Here is a 21425-nt window from a genome sequence, read left to right as displayed (position 1 = left end):
TAATGCAGCAGGTAGTTGTTCTGGTCTGGTGGATATATACTGTGCTGCAATATCTGAAGCAGTGCCCCTGTTGTGATTCATTATCACTATATAGCATGATTGGAATTAATAATGAAAGGCAATCATAAACTGATGATAGAAATTCTGGCATTCCTACATGGTTTTATAACTAAGTGGCTAAATAACTGTTTTTGTGGAGATAATTCCATTATAAAGATAACAAAAGTAACCTTTGCAGATAAGTAGTTACATAATTTAGTCTGGTAGGGCATTATTGGCCTAATTCTCTGCTTATCTGAACAGATAAAATTTCACCAATGGTGACGATGATGTGCCCATTTATTCTAGCAGGGAGCTGTGCACAGTTTTAAATTATCTGATGTTGTCTGAAGTGCCTCCTTGTCTTTGCCTTGTTAGAATCAGTTTCTCACCGGGGTTGCTTCAAAGGCAGCTTTGGGCAGCACAATTGGTTTTTGTGGCCTGGGGACTGAGCCTGGGATCGGGACGTAGCAGGGTGCTGGCTGGCATCTAAATATGTAACACAGCATGGTCCTTATTCTTCTTTTGTAGGAGAGTGCCACATAATTTTCACTGATCAGCAGTCTTTGTCTCTTGAGCACTGGCTGAGGAATTGTGTTTCCACAGCCCTAAACGCTGTGGTTGTGCCTGCCTTTACTTTATGAGTGTCATGCAGAGCTGTTACTCAAAGAAAAGTCCCACTGACTCACCTCGTGTGTGCTGCCCATGTGCCTGTTCTGCCATAACAGAACTGAGCAGCCTGCAACAGACTTAGCCAATTCCTATTTCTCAGGTTATCTAAGTTTATTTGTATGCAGCATTTTTGATTGACAAGAAATCCAGTGGGGATGCCTTGTTTGTGCAAAACACAGTTGCTTTATCGTGCCAGAGGAGGACTGTCAAACACTGATTGTTGAAAATAAATTTTTAATTTCCATTACAGGAGAGAATGACATGAAATTCTTTTGGGCACATGATGTGATTCTTGGGGATGGTGCTGTGCAGAGCTAGGGGTTGGACTCGATGATCCTTGTGGGTCTCTTCCAACTCAGCATATTCTGTGAAAGGAGCAATATTTACAGAAGTGTTTAAGAAATAAAGACAACAGTTTAGAAAAAGGGCTTGCTTTATCCTCCTCTGAGTTCCTCAAAACTCTGACTGCCTTGAAACTTGATACTACCAAGATCTCTGCTCCTGGGAATGAAGACAGGAGGATTTTCAAATTCTGAGTTTGAAGAGGGTGAACTCCATTTGGAGCAGGGTGGGAGAGGAGTCCCCAGGGGAACTAGGTTAACAGCTACTACAGAATAACCATGCCCAAATTATTCCACTCTCCTAAGTAACAAAATATGTATTGGAGAAGGCACATCAACCTCTTTCACTTTCAGGTAAATGTCTTAGCTATTAGGTTCAGTGCTGCTTTCTCACTGCTATTTCACCCTGTTTGTTTGTTTGTTTGTTTTTTGGAGAGTGTTTGTTGTGTAAGAAAAGGCCAAAGAGGCCAATTCCTTGATCCCTTTAAATGATGCAAAGACTAGCTGTCTGACTTCTTGCATTTTTTTAAGAAACATCACATTTGAAACCAGTCAGGTTTTATTGACCCTGGGCCTGGATGTGGGTTGCTGTTCTTGGAGTTGTATTTGATTAATTCTACTAGGACTTAAATCATATTTTCATCTTGTACTTTGGAAAACATATAGAGTAGCACAAAGATGAGAGAGAACCTTTGCAGTGCTTCTCCTTAAAATAATTTTGAAAAAGTTACTGCAATCAACAGGTAAGAAAAGTTACCTCCTTGAAAGGAAGCTTAGTATATTCTGTATCAGGCTGAATCTATGATGACATGAGTGGCTTACAATAGCTGTGAATACTTCTGTAAAATATTACTTAATGTCGCTCAACCATAATTTTTTCTCAATTAGTAAATCAAATTTTTGTCTTCTGCAATAACTGTGTTACTGTGCTATTTTCAGTTCTTAGCATGTAATGGTGAAAATTAAATTACATGTGAATGCTACCATATAGGCAGAAACTTTCAGAATCCTTACATGAGGAAAGACCATATCACTTTCAGATATAGCTATTAGGAGGTTTTTGAGTTTGCTGGATTTCTTTAAATCTTCTGTCAAAACCCCTCGGAGCAATGAGGACAGTTGATAATATAAGTAATAAAAGAGTCATTCCACAAGATTTAATGTGAAACCAACCTGGACCATATGAGCTAATGGAGCAGACTGAAGTCCATAAATCTGATTTGTTGTGTTTCTAAAAAATCCTCTTTAGTTTGGCCAGAAGATGCTATCTTAGTGAAGTAATAATGTGGTGAAATAGAGTACATGCATGCTAAAGAACAGACTTACTGGTCAGTGTTGCCCCTTTTCTTTTACATGCACAAATAAAATTTAATGAAAAATAAACAAAGGAGCTTGTCTGGAAGGAAGTGTCTTCATTCAGGTTGCAGCCATGGCAACAATCCATGGAATTCAAATGTCCTGTGCTAGGAATCAATTCAATAAAATGATGATCTGGATATTTACTGCTCCCTGAAAGTCTCTCCTAAATAGATTGATGCAATTTTATAGAGCACAATATAAACAGGTATGGGATGGTTACCTTCAACATTTAGAACATAAAGAGAAAGCAGGAGAAACACGGTTAACGTGATCCAGGTTGTTAATCCACGTTAACAAAACAGGGCAAGAGACCTGGTGTTTGTAGTTCAGCATGAAAAAATGCAGATTTTTCACAGGTGCTGCACATCTGCATGAAGGGTACCAGACTAGTCAGGAATCTTTGGGATAACAGTTAAACTGCAGACAGAGCTTTTCCCATGCTTCTTCCCCATGTCCCTCTCTAAACAGCAGAGAAGGACAGAATGTTTCTGAGTGATGCACAGGAAGATAACCCAGGTGCTGCTCTCCTCATGACTCTGTGAGACCACCTGCTTGAGGAGCCCCCAGTCATGCACTGACTCAGTGCTGTCTTGTGTCCATTCCTTTTCCTTGCCACCCTTCTTTCACACTTGCCTGAGCTCAGAAGTTTATTTTTCAACAAAACTAAAGCAAAATAGACAAGCAACATCTGATATGTGGCAGAGCTATTTTGCTGTGAAAACTGCAGGGAGTGTTTTTTGTGTCCAGCACTTCAAAATTCTACTTCTGTCTGATTAGTCGTCTAAATTGCTTTATTTTCTCTCCAGGAGGAAACCAAAATAATAATGGATAAAAGTGCTTTCTATTGCACTTAAAGCTGGAAGGGAACTTAGAAAATTTAGTGATAAATCTCCCAACAGTAAAAACAGTGTAGCACAGATTGCAGTAGCTAGAAAAATATTTACCAAAATGGTGGCAACCTGAGTGAGTTCATGCTGACCTGACAGAGTCAAGCAGCACAGTTCTGGTTGAGTTTCCATGTCTGTTTTGATGTTTTCCTCAGTTCAGTATGTTAGGATGCCACTGAAGACTTTATTTTGATTGATTCTGATTTCACTCAGTTCTGAAAATTTCCTAGGAAAAATGTCAAGCAAAACTACAAGTAAAAGCCCTTCTCAATTATGCTTTTAAAGCTTTTATCACTGCAAGTTGACAATGGTTGCAATGGGAAATAATACAGAAGGAAAAGGTCACAAGCAGCTCAGTTTTAAGCATGCTATTGGTTCCCAGATTTTTTGCTCAACTTAGAAATAAATATACTTTAATTATATTAATTAAATAAATTACTTTTGATTCTAAGCTTTGGATTCAATGCTTTCAAACTTTTATTTCTAGCCACAAGAGTTAGAGAAGTTATTTTTTTTATTTTAAATGCAAGCTGCAAATCCCTGATGGTAACGTAATGCTGGGAAACTAAGGCTTCAAGAAATATACTCAATATCTCAGGGATTGTGATAAAATCACAAGAGTTGGCAGCAGTGAGTATAAAGTTTGCATACAATCATTTTGCAGTCTCACTTCTCAACTGTTACAGTACCTCCAGGAGCTGATTGCTGGCTTGACTATCAATCAATGCCAGAATTCTTCAGTGGGTTACCTCTGGTCAGTAAATAGACTGATGCCTTTGAATAAGGTCAAGATTCTGATCCATACTGAAAGAGATGGATGCAAAAGCAAACCTAACCCCAGGAATCATAATCAAGTAGAAAGGTTTTAAAAATAGATTCTCTTATTTATATGTTTATATATATTTAAATTTCAAATTTAAGAGTGTATCATTTTATATGATTGCTATGCAGAGCACCTAATTTGGGGCAGTATTCTGGTGTTTAATATCAGCTTGAGCTCAGGCTTTACAGTTTGCTCATGCCAAGGTGCACAGGCAAGAGGCTGTAAGGAGAAAAGGATCCTTCCTGCATTTTGCTGGAAACCCATAACATTAAGATCAGCTGCATCTTGGATGAAGAGCCTCAGGATGAAACACTAACTTTCACTTTCATTGAAGCAACAATTCCTTTAAATTGCCTTTGCCCTCTGATTGGTACACTTTTTTTTTTTTTTTTTTTTTTTTTTTTTTTTAATAAAAGACCTTATTATTGAAGGCAGCTAAAACTCTCCCCAGGCTGGTGTATAAGGTGATATAAGAACATCCAAAAACGTTTGGACTGTTGTGGTAATACAGTAGAAAATAGCTTGTCATTCAAAATGCCTCCAACAATTTTTCCCTAAAATGTGTTCGGTTTCTGGATAATAATAACAACCTTTTTGAGGGTAGACTGCTTTCCTTCACTCAGGAGATCAGCCATTCTTCAAAGCAAAGAAGTTTTAGCTAAAAGTTTGTAAGGTTCCTAATACTGTATTCTGGCCTAGTCGATAACTGCAAATGATGAAAGGTTTTCTCTCAGCCTTTGTGTTCTCTGGCTGCATTAGAAACTGAACGAAGATATATGAGATGACACAGCAGGCTTTTTAATCCTTTAGAAATGGCTGGCAAAGTCACCTCTTTACTTACAAAAAGTAAAACATATAAGGTTGGAGTATAGGGTTTTTGGGGTTCTTTTAAGTACGTGTCAATTCTTTTTGTGACCGACTCTATTTTCACAGTCAGGGGTTGGGTGAAGGACAGTACTTTAACATACTGAGACATGTTTATGGCAAGTTCAAAAGTTTATGAAACAAAGGTGCTGATAATTCAAGGAGAAGCAGGAAAATAGCAAGCCTTTGAAAAGCTTCTGTGGGTTTTGCTTAGAGCCCTGCCTGGAATTTGCTATGGTTAGAATGACAGGGATGCTAAGAAAAATAAATCTGAAATGCTGCAGAGCTCTGCATATTGTGTTGTAGGCAAAATTATATAAGAGAGCTCACTTTAAAGCTTGAAAGGCACTTTAAGCCATTCTTTTAGGTGAAAACCTAATTGAGATATCAAATGTGTGACAGTAAAACTCAGAGTTTATCTTCTATCTGGTTTGAGGAAAAGTTGATTGACAGAAACTTTTAGCAGTAGGAAAGCTCAATTTTTCACACCTTTTCACTGTTTTTCTCTGCAACCTGCAATTTTTGTTGTAAATGTGTTATTCCTGTTATTACAATACTTCTCTATAGATGAGCAATATCTATGACAAAATGTGGTAACTGTCTTTCAAAGGGAGATGTAGTGAACTTAATTCAAAGTGAGGTCTTGGTTAAATACTTTGCCCTGCTTGTCCCTTTTCAATACGTAGCACAGGTACTGAACCCATAACTTGAAATAGAAGCAAACAGGGCTTCAATCCCCAGCATTCCCTATTCCCCTCTAATTTCTGTCCAGCACATCAGCATTTCTTATGTTTGTACATAACTGAGAAAATGTGATGTCATCTCCTTGTTGACTCCAGATTAGAAAAAAAGAAAAATGAACTCAAATTAGCAGCAAGGTGATTGTGGGCTGTGTTTTCCAATTCCATCCTCTGGGTGCCACCACATTGCCTCTTAGTGGATTAGTCTGAATTTAGCTTCAGCCAAAGGGCTCTCCCAAGCCCCAGAGTCCAGTTTTCGGGCTCCCACTGGTGATAAGTGCTTACTGGTGTGACACCCTGTAAATATTTATGATCTTATACCACTAGCTGATGTCATGACCTGTGAGCTTCTACTTTACCTTCTTTGATTTTGGGGGTGAATAGAGGTATCTGGGTGCATCTTCAACTGTATTATACACAGTTTTTATTTGCTAATGTTAATAGAGTTTGTGGCTATTTGAATAGTTAAGACAGACATTCAGAAAAACAACACACTAGGAGCTGACAACAGCATTCAACCACAGTGTCTTATCAAGAAAACAGAAAATATAACAATGAAATCAATATGCTAGAGGGTAAGCACTATATAATTAGGAAGCTGCAGCTTTATTCTTGTCTCAAAAGCTGTAAAAAGCTGTGGGTGCCATTTCATTTCTGCATTCCCTCAGCCACTGCTTATTTTTACCGAGACAACCTGCTGGGTGACAGAATCCTACTGATTTTCTTCCCCTGAATGAATACAGCATAATACATGCAATCTTCTCTTTTTAATGTCAGTCTACAACCTTTCAGAAATCACCTTTCCTCTCAAAAGAGGTGGTAATATTCCATGGCCAAAATACTATTTCTGCTACCATTTGTGCAATGCTTTGCATTGAGCTCTATGGGGAGACCACCCCATTTATTTTGGTTGGGTGAGAGAAGGGTTGCTATGGGAGCCTGAAGGCTGAGGATTAGAGAAATGTGTGTATGTGACAGTTTCCTACCCATTGCAGCCAAAGACAACAATCACAAGTGATGTGCAAGGTTACTAAGGCTGAAATGCTGGTGTTGCTTAACACCAGTTAACAATGGCTTAGCAGTGTATCCACCCTGTTAGATTTTCTTACTCTTCAGACAGTTTTTTTCTGTGAAATAATGTACTAAATCTTCCCTGGATTTCCAAATAGAAACCCAAACTTACTTATACCATGGTTTTGTTAAGCCTCCTAACCTGCAGTGGGATGTGTACTTGTGCAGCATGAGAGGAGGTGGGGTGGGTGTGCTTTGGGCTGCTGAGGAGCAGGAGGGGATATGGCACATTGTCCTTTATGTGGGGCTGGCACTTGGGCACAGTCACAGCAGTCCTTCCTCTTTTTTGGGATGGCATCTGCAGTGCCTGCATCTTGTGAGCAGCCACCATCTCAGCAATGCAGAGAGTAGAGACAGAGCTCATTTCATAGGACTGTTCATCGTGCTGAGTTTGGACTCCATGCCATGCAATGGAAGTGAGACTTCCCCACCTTTTACAGGCTGTGAACTGTAACAGATCTGCCTTGGAGATCTGACCCTCATTCACACACACAGCAGGTACAAAATCTATAGATTTCAATCACACCTACATGGAATTGCATCCCTTTGCCAATGCCATCATAGATTAGTTACCTTATAGACCTTCTCTAATAAGGAATGCTCAGAATAGATCCATGCACATATACAAAGTGTAATAGCAGGTGCTCTATTCTGCCTCTAAAAAGAGCTGAATCATTATCAAACATTGTATTTCAGGTGAGATTTTCTATGGACTACAAGGTTGATCTTAACTGGAAGAGTGACTGTGTCTGTGATTAGGGGAAATCTTGGTGGAAGAACCAAATTGCCTATAAACCAAAATTTATGTCAAGAGCAATATAAACTCCATTGCAGTCTAATACTGTCTTTTCAGCCAAAAAGAATGTGTTAAAAAAATTTGAAGCTGATCACTGATTTGTGTCTTGGGATTATTTCACTCTGCAGCAATAAAGAAGTGTAAGGAACAGGGTGTGCTCTTATCTGTTAATCTGGTTTGGACCTACACTTGAGTAAGAAGCATGATAAAAATAAAAAGGAAGAAGTCGCTCCTACTGCTAAGGATTTGTTTTTTAATTATTATTTACTTTGTTCCCTCAGTCACTTTGCTTCACTCATTTGGCTGGGAGGCAAACGCGTTCCCTGCTGATTTATCTCCGCTCAGCCGGAGGCTTTTGCTACCCGGTTTGATTCCTAATATGGTAGCAACAGCAGATTCTGTCTGACTTCCAGAGGGCTCCTCTCAGCCCCTGGAATGCAGCAGGGAAAGAGTCCTGCCAACAAGGACAGTTGTTGCATTAATGCTAATAAGGTCCAGAAAATGGGCTTCCCCCCATGTGCTGAAATTCCTGCTTTTACTACTATCTAAATCGCCACTTTTCCCTTCATGGTAAGGCTACAAATTGTTTCCCATTACCCAGCTGAATGGTCTTTCTTGGTCACATCAGAAGGCCTGTTTTTCATAAAGTTTAAAAAATATCTACTTCATCACAATGTTTTTATACTAGTATATGGCTCGAGAGTATGCTGTCACAGTATCAGTGGATTAATTATAGCTCAGAAGAATAGGATGTTATGAGAATTGAAAAAAGCTTAGGATTTCCTACATTGTATTTTGTTCTTCTTCCCTATATGATTTAACACTCAACTTTTCGGTGGTCTGAAATACCCACTGTTAATAAACTGAATTTTTTTTCCTTTTAATAAAAGTTCGTCAGGTAATAGTCTTATCAAACTCACCAAATTTAGAACCAGCCTTTGTTGGTGACATACCAAAATCCAAAGGATTAAATTCCTCTACCAAGCAGGGTCTCTAAAACGTTAATGTGGAGTTGGAAATTAATTTCATTCCAAATACAGAACAACAGTGTGCAGTGACATAACTTTGTGATAAGCATTTGTTAAAGCTAAATCCTCACTAAGCCTTGCAATTGTTTTCCTTTGTGCTAATGGCAAACTAACTGGAGGCACTCCCTCCCTCTCCCTCTTTCTCTCCTTCTCTCCTAAAAGTATCAAAAAACCAGTTTTATTGTTTGCTAAATGTGGCACTTCTTTTTAACTTAAAATCTCAGTTCTCCTTAGTAAGTTCTTTTCAACCTTTGTGACCTTCATTTCCAAGAGGAGAATGTTTTGTCTATCTGAAAACCACAAGTTTAATATTACTGCTTGCTGATTGCCATTTGTGGCATATACAGTAAAAAGAAAGAATTTAAATTATTTCTTATTACTGCTTAGTGAATATCTTGACTGTCTTTGTTCACAATTAAAAAAAAAAAAAAAAAAAAGTCTATTGTCACCTGGATACTGAGTAATGCAGAGAAATATTCAATAGGAGTTTCCAGAGGAAAGCTGACGCCTGGGACTCCAGGGGAATTGATTGCTTAATCTTCATACCAGTGATTTAAAACAGGAGCTATGTGCCTTTGTAAGCAGACCAATCTACAAATACCTGATACTTTTGAAAACCTATTCTAACTTTGGTGAACGCTGCTTGAAAAGAATACAGTTTTGTGAGCTTTACTGAAATTATTTTTATTCTGTTATGCACAATGAGTACTACCTTGGCTTGGAAGCAGTGTCATCCACTTTTCCTTTGCTATAGTTTCTATTTATTGATTGTGAGTAAAAACAGCAGTTTCTGTCCTCTAGCATCCTCTTCATCATCCTCCTCCTCCTCATCTAGTAACCACAAACACTCAGGCATGTCTTTTCAAAAAATCCTCCTTTCAATTCTGAAGAGCCAAAGGGTTTCAGAAATTCATATGTGCCTTTTGGATTCCTGGGTTATTTGATTTTATTGCAGATTATGATCCACTGACTAGACTGCATCAAGATCTTGTTCAATGAAGTAGCAGGCAGAAATATGCTGAGCTGCCCAGATTCAATCTGGTTTGTCAGTGAAGCACACTCCACCACTCTTGTACCAAATTGGCTATTTGCTGTAGAAATTTGTAGCAGGTATCTGAGCTGAAAACTATCATGTACCCTTGGATTTCTGAAGGGTTGTGTCATGTTTGACTGACTTTTAAACTAAAGTGGTGTAGAGTCAGTGGTGAACATGTCAGTCAAATATCCATTTGTGCCATTAACTGACTGGGGCAATTTGAACAAGAATTTGGGGCAGGAGCTATTGGTCATGTTATAAATACTTTCATCTTTCAGCAAATGGCACCATTTTTCAAGTTATCTGTCCTCTTGTCTTATAGCAGGACTAATGTTCTCAGCAGCAGAGTGTTCCTAATGCAGATGCTGTTGGCCTTGCATGCTTGTTCTTTTCCTTGAATATTAGCTCTTAAAAAAGATTCTTGTCATCTTGTTCTTTCTTGTAACTTGTCTAGAGCTAAAAAACAAAGTAAACAGTTTGCTCTCCCAAGGACTTCAGCACTTCCATGACTCTTCAGTAAACATAATCTCAATGTTACTCTTGTCTAAGTAAAAATTTGCTTTAAGTTTCAGGTCACTGCTTTTCATTATGTGTAATCGCCAGAAATGTGTGCAGGCGTGCAGCCTTCCAGCCCTTCCTCCGCAAGTACTCGAGTTAAAAATCTGACCTTCAGGCTTTTAAAACCTAGGGGGGTTGGGGATTCTAAAAAATAGATTTTCACTCAGCTGTCATGTTTGAAAAACAGATATAATTTAGCTGAACCCAGTTGAAATTGCTGATATATGTAACCTACCTTGTAACTTGTCATGATGGGATTGAGACAAAGATATTGCCCATCCCAATAAAATCTGATTTTGATGTCTTTTTCCTTACTGTGGTTAAATTTAATTAAAAAAAAAAACAGTTTTCCCAAAACTGTTGGGAGACATAATCCAGAATAGCCCTTTCCACTCCCTGAGCAGATGCAGTTCTTGCCTTGCAGTGTTCCAGGAGTCTTCTCACTGCCAGGAAGCCCATCAGCTGAGCTTGTCCTTAGCCATGGCTCTGAACAGGGAATAGGGAAAGGTTTCTTGTGGCCTCTGTGTTTCAAGAGGTTCATAAAACTAACTGTATTGTGTGTTGCCTTAGGTTTCATTTATGGGATGGGTGGTCTGTAAATTGAGGCAGTTAGGAGTTTTATCCACTAAGCCACACTAAAATTAGGTGCCACAAATAGCCTGTATGAATTCCCAAAATCCTGCTTAACAGACACTGGATGTGTTGGGAGACAGGAATAGAAGGGGAAAGAGAGCTGTTGAGTATTTTCTCGAAGTAATTCTGGATGCATATTTTGTAAGCTAAAAGAAAGGCTACATTCATAACCTTCTTCCTTCCATTTATGTTTTGTTTTTTTTCCTTGAAGCTCAAATCCAACAGAAAAATAATGAAAACAAAATGAGAACTAAGAATTGTATAAACTTCACAGGTAGAAAAAGGACTGAATATTATTTCAAGTTGAGACTGAGGACTGGATGCTGATGGAATCGCTTTATACATGCAGCCACTCATAAATGAAATGTAGTTTGAAAGTCTTTATATGGTCTTAAAACAAATATATCAACCTTGATAAAGCATAATGAGGGTTGGTTTCTCAGTTGTGAAGAGTTCAGATCAGGCTGCTTTACCGGTAGATACTGATGTTGTAACACAATTTTTTTCTCTGCCTTCTTTACTGCAGCATTCCTGCAGTATTAGTTCTGTGCTATTTCTAGTTTAATAGTCAGAATAAAATAAGAGACATTTCTCCTTCACATTGTCTGAGACTGAAAGCTTACCTGGATGAGAGAAGCTGTTTATAAAGTGGCAGTGCTAGATTTTTATTAAAAGCATCAGAATTATTGTGCAGTATATTGGCTTGCATTTTTCTGGTGACTCATTTGTATGAGCTAAGGTAATTGGGTGTTTCCTACCCTTTCAATCATAGGTAGATAAAACTCCCTGCTGTTTTGCTTTTTTATTTTATCTATTCTCTCCTTCTCCTCCCAACTCACCTAATATTATTTTGGCCTGTGGGGATATGGATGGAATACAGGGACATAACTGGTTTTGCTGCATTTGAAGAAAATTGTCATGGTTAAACAACATGATAGTTCAGTGGTTTTGATCTGAGACAGCCTTTATAACTGACTTTACCTGGTTTTGTGTGTGTTGCTTCTAACCCTCTGTGGAAGAGTACACAGATTACCCCTTAGCAGAGTGTATTTGCTTTTTTCCATGTAAAGACAATCACAACACAGTAGTGCCATGCTGACAATCAGTCCAGCTATAAAACCTTTCTGAGCCAATGTTGGCTTGGAGAGTTGGGACTACAAATGTATATTCTTCCTACAGTAAATTGCCAATACAGTAGTTAGAACTGTTTTTTTTTTTTTAACAGACTTTCTGTGTGTTTCAGGGTTGAGGAATTCCTTGGAGTGAATACTGACACTCACTCAGATGTGGTTTTCTTTATTATCCAGTAATACTGGAATACCTGTTCTCAGTGAAGTTTGAGATTAGGAATTATTTAGCCTCACAGCTGTTGGATTTGGGGCTTGGGGTCTTTGTGATGGGTGGGGTTCTGGGAGTGGGGAAATAACTAAAACAGGCCTCCACTCAGCAGTGTGTACCTCAGTGAGGTGGGGCAGCTCTGCCCCCAAACCAGCACAGCTCTGGAGGGCTTCAAGGCACTCACTGGCAGTCCAGTGCAGAACATCATGATGTACCCAAGCTCCTGTTGTTTTCAGCTAAGACATCCAGCAAGAACTGCTTTTTAACTTGGGGTGTTTGGGGTGTTCTGTAATCTATGCTTCTGATTCTCTCTTCACTCTTCTGCTTGTTGTTATTCCTCAGTCCATGTGTATTCCCCCTTCCCTCCTCCCCAGTTCACTTGAGGACAGTCTTTTGAATCTGTCTAAGCCTCTATGTATTATCTTCTGGTATTTTCACTGCCATCAATTTAATAAATAATTTTTTTTTGTTTTTTTCTCTACATCATCAAAAGGCATTACTTAAATTCTAACTCAGCAGTCTGCTGGAATTTGCTGCCTGAGGTATTGCCAGTTTGCTTTGGTTTCAGTCTGGATTCCTGTCCTGGAGAGTCTGCCTGTATCAGCAGCTCAAATTAATACCTTCCCATTATTTGATATAAATACCTCCTTCATCTTAGCTGCTGTTGTATTCTTTCTACTTGTATACAAGCATGGTATTGCAATATGCGTTTTTATGTCTTTATTTATTATCTAAGATTGCAGGTGCCCTTCTCCAGTATGTTAAAATTTTACAATGCCATGCTGTTTCTCCCCCTCCTTGCTACATTCAAGCTTCATGAGCAGTCAGTTTACAATTTGCACCCTTTTGGTGCAAATACAGGGGAACAAGGTTTACTGCTTCGATGCATGTAGTTTCCATATAATCACATTTACAAGGTGCTTGCTTGAGTAGCTTTGCTTTTCCACAAGAGTATTCTGTGTTTACCCACAGCCAAAACTCAAGGTGCATTTTCCTGTTGGTTCAACCCACATTTGTTGTGCTTTATAAAGCTATTTGTTTTGCCGGCATGTAACTGCTGAAATGAACCCCTTGGATACAACAGATAGATCAGCTGCCCTTGCTCTGGCAGTAAACTTAATCAAAAGCTCGTAAGCACTAATTTGTGCTGGTTTTAAATAAGAGTTTTGGATTTTCTTATTTTTTTCCCTCCCATTTTCTGCTAGTCTCCCCATCTGGCGCTGTAACATTTGTTGTTATGTTCCAGTTGGAAGCACTGTGGGTGGAATTGCACACTCAAGAGCTGGCTGAATAGCCCTTAGGCCACTATGAACATTTCTGTTTCCTCTGTCAGCTCTACATGTTCAACAGCCTCAGTTTGGGATTCTTGGGTGAGGGAATCATCAGCTGGCTGTCAGTTTTACAGCACCTCCTTCTTCCCAAAGCTCCCTGGTTCTCTGAATTCAGCACTTCAATAGCATCTTGGTGTTCCTATAACTGCACACCAGAGAAGAGTTGTTATTTTGAAACTGCTTTGCTTCACTCTCTATTTAACTCTTTTCATTCTAGGCAGACTAATGTTACTTTTATAAATACCAACCCCTTCTTCCTCACTATAAATGGATACCTGGACTCCATTATTCCTATGAGAATCTGTCTAATGTTATGGAATCTGAAATTTAAAATGTTTTTATTTATAAATCCACCCAGTCTTACAGCATCTTCTTTTAAAGATGCTGGTGGAAATATGTAATCCAAAGTCATCTAACTTGTTACACTGCAACATATGAGCCCAAAGGAGCCTGATGGCTTTGTGTGTGTGCCCTGGGTCTGGAGCATCCCTCCGTGGCACAGACAGACACTGGCAAGTGTGATGGGAGCTTTTTAGGGGTAAACTGTTCCCAGCTCTCATGGCCATTCTGACAGCCCACCTGGACTGCACTCAACCTCTCAACCCCATCCATGGCCCGTGCCCTACTGGCTGGCATTGGGAGAGCCTCCACCTCTCAATCCTCAGCCCCCTTACGGATTTAAAAGGGATTTCAAAATGTGTTTTGCCTGGGTCATGGCTGACATAGACAGTGCACGGGAGCACAATACCTTTTCAATACAATATACAGCAAATACCTTTTGTTACTCACCCCTTGTCTCAAGAAATGGCTACTCCTGAAGACTTGGCCCATAACATCAAGTAATCTGTAGCCTTGTGGGGTTAGGGAAGTGTGATCAGAATAACAAAATATCAGCAGTAGCTGAGGATTGGACATTATGTAGCAAATCAACTTAAAAAAAAAAAAAAAAAAAAAAAAAAAGTCTTATTTTTGAGGAAATCTGATTTTTAAAACCTTACAAACCACGTAGTTTATGCTGAAAGAGCTTATTTCTTTTGAGACATCAGCTCCCTTAAAAATAATGTCCTAACTTTAACTTGTTCATTTGTGGAGGAAGGTAGAAGGCTCAACAGCTTGTGTCAGTGAATAGAAACTATAATTTTTATGCAGTCAGAAGATACTTGTGCTTCTCCTTAGTCATTGCACCATATATTTTTTCCCCCCCTCTGACTTTCCTTCCGTTCAAAACTTTCCATTATCGGAAAAAATACTAGCTGAGAAAATGCAGTATCACTCTAAACTCATTTTTTCAGAGATTTTTTTTTTTTTTTATCTGCTCTCATCCAAACATGAATAAACAGAAATGAAAGAGTCAGGGGAAATTGTGCGTGGCCTGGATGCCACAGGCATCATGTGAATTGTCCCTCTCCCTCAGGAGGAAGGGTTTATAAGCCCACAGAGGGAGCATGTCCCATGGTTCTTGGGAAAAATCAGCAGATTTGTGGGAACTCCCAGCAAAGTTCTTCCTGTTTTGCTTTGGCCTGTGCTGCAGTTTCGCTCCAAAGACACGCAGATATTGCTGGTGCTGCCAGCCTCCATCCCAGATACAGTCTCTATAGAAAACAAGGTTGTTTGCTGTATTAAGTGTTCTCTCCACTGCCTGCCAGGAGAGCTTCACCTGAAGCCTGTTTGCACAGGAGGGGAACAGGCTGTGGGGCTCCAGCTCTGGTCTAAGCCCCTGGCTTGGTCTTTCCTGGGCTTTCCACCACCAGCTGTGTTGCAGAATGAGAGTGGCTCCTTAGCCTGGAACTAGCAATGCACCCAACATGTCACCTCTGTCCCAACTGCATCTGCACAGCTCTTGGTAAAGCTGCATTTCCAAACCTCATTTTCTTCACTTCTTGAATCGATTCCCAAGCACTTTATGAATTCATTCTGCTTCCTGGAATGGAACCTCCACTGTCTGTTGACACTCTTGTTCTAAATGTCAGTGATGTTGAGCTTTGGCATGGAATGCACATAAATTTTCTTCTGATGGGAAAAAACACGTGCTAATGAGCAGCCAGTTATCCTGAATGTTTTGAAGACAAAAATGCAGCTGGAGGCAGTTCTGGGACTGTATTTCTTCACCATTTCTACATTTTAGTTGAGAACATCTTATTACAGTGTTTTGTTGTATGAAACTTCCCAGCTGTATCTATGACTAGTTTGTTCTGGCTCAGTTTTTTTCCTGTTAATCATGTTAGGCTTTCTCAAGTCTTCTAGAGGGCTTTCTCTGATCTCTTTGCACAGACCTGCATGGGATTTTTTTTCTTTGAACCATTAAGCTCCCCCTGCCTACAGCCTCAGGACTGTAATTGCACAACAATCAATTCCAGTGTTATCCCTGTGGCATTTTTCAAATTTATCAACTTCTAGAGGCTTTACTTTTCATATTTTGATTAGGTTGCAGAAGCCTTTATTTTTAAAAGGATGGGCACTGTCCTTCTGTTTGCATTCAGGATAAGCCATTGTAGTAAAACCAACCCAAGCTGACTATGTTGTTGATGCATTTTTTCTGAAGACCCACAGAAATGGAAATTTGTGTGCTGAATTTTCCCCTACCTATGCGGAAAAAAATTTTCATTAGCTACTTACTCCTGTAACATTTTTCATCGTAAAAAACAGTGAAAAAGTCATTTTTCTGTTCCACCTTTTCCTGACATACTGGTTTTTTGCCACAACTTTCTTCTTTTGAGTTGTTGTACTTTTTCCATTTAAAGTTGCTTTTCTAAAATCTCTTAGCCAACTAAGTGCATCTTATCTACAACTCATCTGTAACTAGTCATTATTTTTGGAGTTCCAGTTGTGTGTGTATATATATATAAAATATATATATGCTGCATGGTTGGTTGTAGAAATCTTGATATTACATACCATGTTGATTACTTCTGAACTAATGTATTGGCATCTTACTGCAAACTTCAGGAAAACAAAATTTGTCAGCTGGTCCACCCATGCTTTAAAAGCAGTTCAGCTGGTCTCCATTGGGACATTACTGTGAGATCCATAATGCACAATTAGTTGTGAATTGTACATCTTTTTAGCATTCCTGGATATACTGCTATTGAGGGAATAAATAGCACAATTTTATTTAGTCCCACACACTGGTTAAAATGGATTATTAAGCAAGGGATACAAAGCTATTTTGTCTCCTTTAGCAGAGGGACATCTGGGTGCAACATCTTTTCTTCTAGATTGATGGGTGTGGTTCATTCAGAGATGCCTGTGGATGTAATATGGTTCTAGATCCCTGTTTACTTGAAAAGAATCAAACTGGTTAAAAATACAGTGATGTATACCCATGGAGAGAAATGAAAATTCTGGGGTGCAATCTATTTAACTAAAGATAGATATTTACTCTGGAATGAGATAACTATCCAGGGTACATAAAGAGAAATGCTTATTTTCATTGGCATTGCCCTTTATGGCCTGGCTAGGCATTTAACAGGCAATTTATCTTTTCAGGGCTGTAATATCAGTTCTGTCATCCTTACTGGTCTCAGTTCTTCAGTGAGACTATTTACATGTTAAATATTACTCAGTATGACTAATGGGGCCAGCACTGAGGTTATGTTGCAAGTAGAGAGGAGAGACATTTCTATTAGCACTAAAACTTATCTCACAAAAATCACTAGAGACTGGCACTTCCCAGAGGTTCTGCTTTCTTTTGATTATCATCCCTTCTTCCAGTAATTGATTCCAAGCAGTTCAGCTTCTGTTATTTAGTGGAAGAGAATCTGTCTTTTTCAGAGATTTATTCATGAAGTCACAAGAAAGTCTGTGCTTAGGTATCAGGTTTTGTGTGTAGAGTGCAAGCAAATAGATTACTGGGGAGTTGAGGGAGTTAACATTGTGGAACATGGGAGAATGTGACTGAAGATAGTGCAGTGGTGTAGGGACTCATGTATAGGACACAGAAGAATGAGAAGAGGGGAGGATTAGTATCAGGATACTTCAAAAACAAGAAAGTGGATATACCATCTAGTATGAGGAGAAACTCAGCCAAAATCTCTACTGGCCCATTTACTTGAGCTGGACACCCTGTTCTGATTTCAAATGTTGGTGATGAGTAAACTTACATAATACCTTACTGTGAAACAAGAAAAGAAGGAACATGGTTTCAGTTAAGTGATAGGTTTCTGTTTGGATTATGGTGACAATTTTACCCTCAGATGAAAAAAAAATATTGGATTATTATATCATGTTCCACCCCATTCTGTGCCCCATTTGGTACCTCTGCCACACAGTTCTGCACTACAGTGGCACCACTGGATCTTTCCTACTAAACAACTGGCATTTGACTGAGCCTAACACAACTCCCCAAATTGGCAAACAGAAGAAACCAATTAGGAAATGAAAAAGAAACCACAGAAATTTACCTTGTGGGTCATGCCCCATGGCTGTGAGTTGTCTAGGTCAGGTTTTGCTCTGATACAAGCATGAAGATAGAAATTATAGAATGTCAGTAGAAGCAAATCATTTAAAGTGAATGTACTTATAGATGTGCAAGCATTCACATACATTGATTTCTAGTTTAAAAATATTCTTCTTAAAAATATGGATTTTGTTATCAAATGGGAATATTTCTGCATCCCTTTATAAACCTTACTGTACAGTCCTTAAGGACATATGAATTATCATCAAACCTGTGTATATTGTCTGTGCAAAGGCACAGATCAGAAAAGAATTGGCTTATATCGCCTGCATTTATTTTAATAAATTATTCTGTGCTAATACCCTTAATAATAATATATTACTGTACTGTTTAGTCTCCCAGTTCAGTAACTCAAATTATATTTTTACAGCATCTTACCTCATTCTCATTTCTTAATGCTCTACCACTGATTCATTAGCTACTTCCTTAGTTTATATTATGTATACCTAAACCATCATTCTGAACTTAGCACAATTTTGCATTCTGCATGAATCCTCAGGGAAAGTGATGAGCTTTTCTCAAGTACCAGCTAATGTTGAAGAAGTCCAGATTCACCTCCTTTCCATCTTGAAAACCCTGTGTGCAGTGGTGTTGATCTCAGTATTAAAAAATAAATGGACCTCTGTTGGCTTTTTGCTAGCATTTTGCTCTTCACATGATACTCCTTAATTCATACATTGTGCAGCCACGAGGAACCCTTGCAATTCCTTGCCTGAAGCGTAAACCTACTCAGATTTAATTTCTGTTTGAACTTTGAGTCTTTTGAGGGAGAAGGAGTCTTAACCCTCTGTAACAGAGAGTTCACCACTGAAGAAGCTACTCCAGCTGTTTCAGTCTTACTGCTGAAATATGTGCCTATTCCTGAATTAGAATTTCTGTAATTCCTTCTCACAGCCACTGGATCTTTTTACACCCTTGTCTGCTGTCTTGAAGAATCTACTACCAAAATTAGGCTTCCTTCAGAGGAACTGTAGACTGTGATCAAGTGACTTCAGTAGCTTAACTTTCCTGAACACCCAGGTCTTCCACAGAAAGGCATATTTTGACTGTAGAAAAGTGCAATTGCTCTTCTAAAAATTAATTTCATGCAGAATCATGAAGCATGGTTTGCTCATATTAAGTGCAGTGTTCATTTGCCCCAGCCTTTTTTCAGCAGGGAAAGGAGAACCCCTCACCTTTGATAGTTTGCATTATTCAGGCTGCCTTATTTATGCTGCAGGTGACTTATGTCTGGCAGGCATTTTATATAACTCCTACCAGCTCACTCAAGGGAAGTTTACCTTGATCTACATCACAGTTCAGCTGCCTAGAGCCAGAGAGGCATCTACCCCAATTTTGGTGACAGTACTATAAAGGTTGTTGAAAAGTATGAGCTTGAGTAGCTTCGTGGTTAAGCCTAAACAGAAAAACAGCTGAACTCAGTGAGGATACTGCTAATTAGCAGCTCCATGGAAGAATCTTAGTTCACTCTCCAGACAGCCCTCGTCATGGATTAAGGACTCACAGTGCTATTCTTTTAAGCAGGTAAAACTTCCATTGAAATCAGCATCACTGAGATGCCTCATCAGTGCTGTAATGTCCAGGAAAGTTTTGCTCACACAAGGAATACCTGATTAGGCACCAAATGAGTTCTGCTCCTTTGCCACCACAAGTCATTTGAAATGACAATGGGAATTGAATAGAGAGTGGCAAAGCCAGTGTGTCATTGATACCAGCACCGTGGCCCCCGTGGGCTCTGGCTGTGTGCAGCACTGAGGCAGAGGGCTGGTATTGAAGGGACACAGTCTTCTCCTGGCAGGCAGGGCTGCAGCCTGCTGGACCCTGTCGGTCACAGCTCACCAGGGAGGTCAGAGAACAGGAAAACCACGGTGCAGCACCATCCCAAAGAGTGATTGGAATAGTTGCCAGGTGGTTGTAGAGCATCCAGCCATGCCATCTTTGTACCTGCTGCGTGCATTTGGCAGCCCTCACCGGTCTTGGGGAAAAAAGCCCACAAACCATTGCTAAGAAATGCTTGCAGGATGGTTGATGAGCTGTGGAACAAAGTTAGGTGGAATTTACTCTGCCTTTATGATGTTAAAGAGATAATGTAATAAATACTTTGTACATTTTCCCATCAGGAATACTTCACAATTATACAGGAGATTTTCTATAGTAGAAATTAAGAACTTGTTTAAATACAAGCTATAAATGTTGTCTTTTGGGGTTTTTTTAATCTACTCTTACATGCATGGGAATAAAATTTGTAGAAAACACACTGAACTCTTCTTCTTAACTCTACCTCTTCTCTTGATTGCTTAGATCCCTATGTGAAGATCCATCTGATGCAGAATGGTAAGAGGCTGAAGAAGAAAAAGACTACAATTAAAAAGAACACTCTGAATCCCTACTACAACGAGTCTTTCAGCTTTGAAGTACCATTTGAGCAAATTCAGGTAATGTCAAACAGTGTTTTGTCTTTCCTCTGCATTCCATCTCTCAGCCCTTATAAATATTTAGCAGGAATCTTGTTAATTATCACATGTGCATGCCTTCATTAGCACCTAGGTGCCAGCCCTGTGCTACATTAGATGAGTGTGACTGCTTCAAGAGGGAAATGATAAAATGTGAAGTACTTAGGAAGCTTTGATTCATCACTGAGAAATGGATAACTGACATTTTCTGTTAACAGAAATGGATTTGGGGAAAAAAAAAATCCACAGGGAGATAGTGGAAGAATGTGCTGGCAAAAAGGTATAGGGATAAAAGAAAAGAAAAGAAAAAGAAAATATTTTTCCCTAAATTATTGAAAATAATAAATTGGCATTATCAGATAAATTTGTGTTCTTTATGCATTTATTTGCCCTAGTTTTTGAAAGCACTGCAGCACCCCTTTAAAGTAAAATACCTAATTTATACACAGCTTTGTTTCAGTTATTTACTACACTTTGAAAATTTTTCAGTGATTCCTATGTTTCTTGGAAAAAGGCATTTGAGAATCTCAGGGGTCAGTACTGCAGTACCTGTTCAGGGACTCAGTTGCCTATCTTTGAGCTACTGGGAGGCAGACAGTCTCTCATGAGAGAGAATTAACTTCTTTTGATGTTAACTGTCTTTTATCTCAAGAGAGAAGCTTTTTTGAACTGTCTCAGGAGGCATGTGGGAAAAGAACTGCATGCTGGCTTTCCACCTGGCCATGGAGCCCCAGGACTGTGGAGAAGTTAAGCAATACAACAGCTTTTCTGGGTGGAGCTGAGTGGGGAAAGTGTTCTTTCAGTTTAAATGACCATAATTTAAAACATCTGGGAATACATCCTTCTGTAGATTGTGATAGTCATCCTGGTGTAAATTAGTTGTAATGTGTTTGAATTGCTTGGACAAAACTTGGAGTCACTCTTTATTAGAAGAGAGTATGGTATGAGTTTTCACATTGTGTATCTTGGATTTTGATAGCAGCTGGGCTGGAGAGAAGCC

The 21425-nt window shown here is 39.1% G+C and overlaps 1 protein-coding gene across 3 annotated transcripts in view; it reads left to right on the top strand.

Moving 5' to 3' along the window:
• The window catches only part of SYT1 (synaptotagmin 1), a 328925-nt gene that overhangs the window by 301439 nt on the left and 6061 nt on the right, over positions 1 to 21425 (top strand). For all 3 annotated transcript variants that reach the window (XM_056516347.1, XM_056516346.1, XM_056516345.1), the window contains one exon: positions 20274 to 20407. In XM_056516347.1, coding sequence (XP_056372322.1) covers positions 20274 to 20407 — 134 coding nt within the window. The remainder of the gene's footprint in view (positions 1 to 20273; positions 20408 to 21425) is intronic.

Source organism: Oenanthe melanoleuca, chromosome 1A (genome assembly GCF_029582105.1).
Source record: "Oenanthe melanoleuca isolate GR-GAL-2019-014 chromosome 1A, OMel1.0, whole genome shotgun sequence".
Classification (NCBI taxonomy): Eukaryota; Metazoa; Chordata; class Aves; order Passeriformes; family Muscicapidae; genus Oenanthe; species Oenanthe melanoleuca.
The sequence above is the reverse complement of the archived record's forward strand: the minus strand, read 5'-3'. Positions and strand labels throughout refer to the sequence as shown.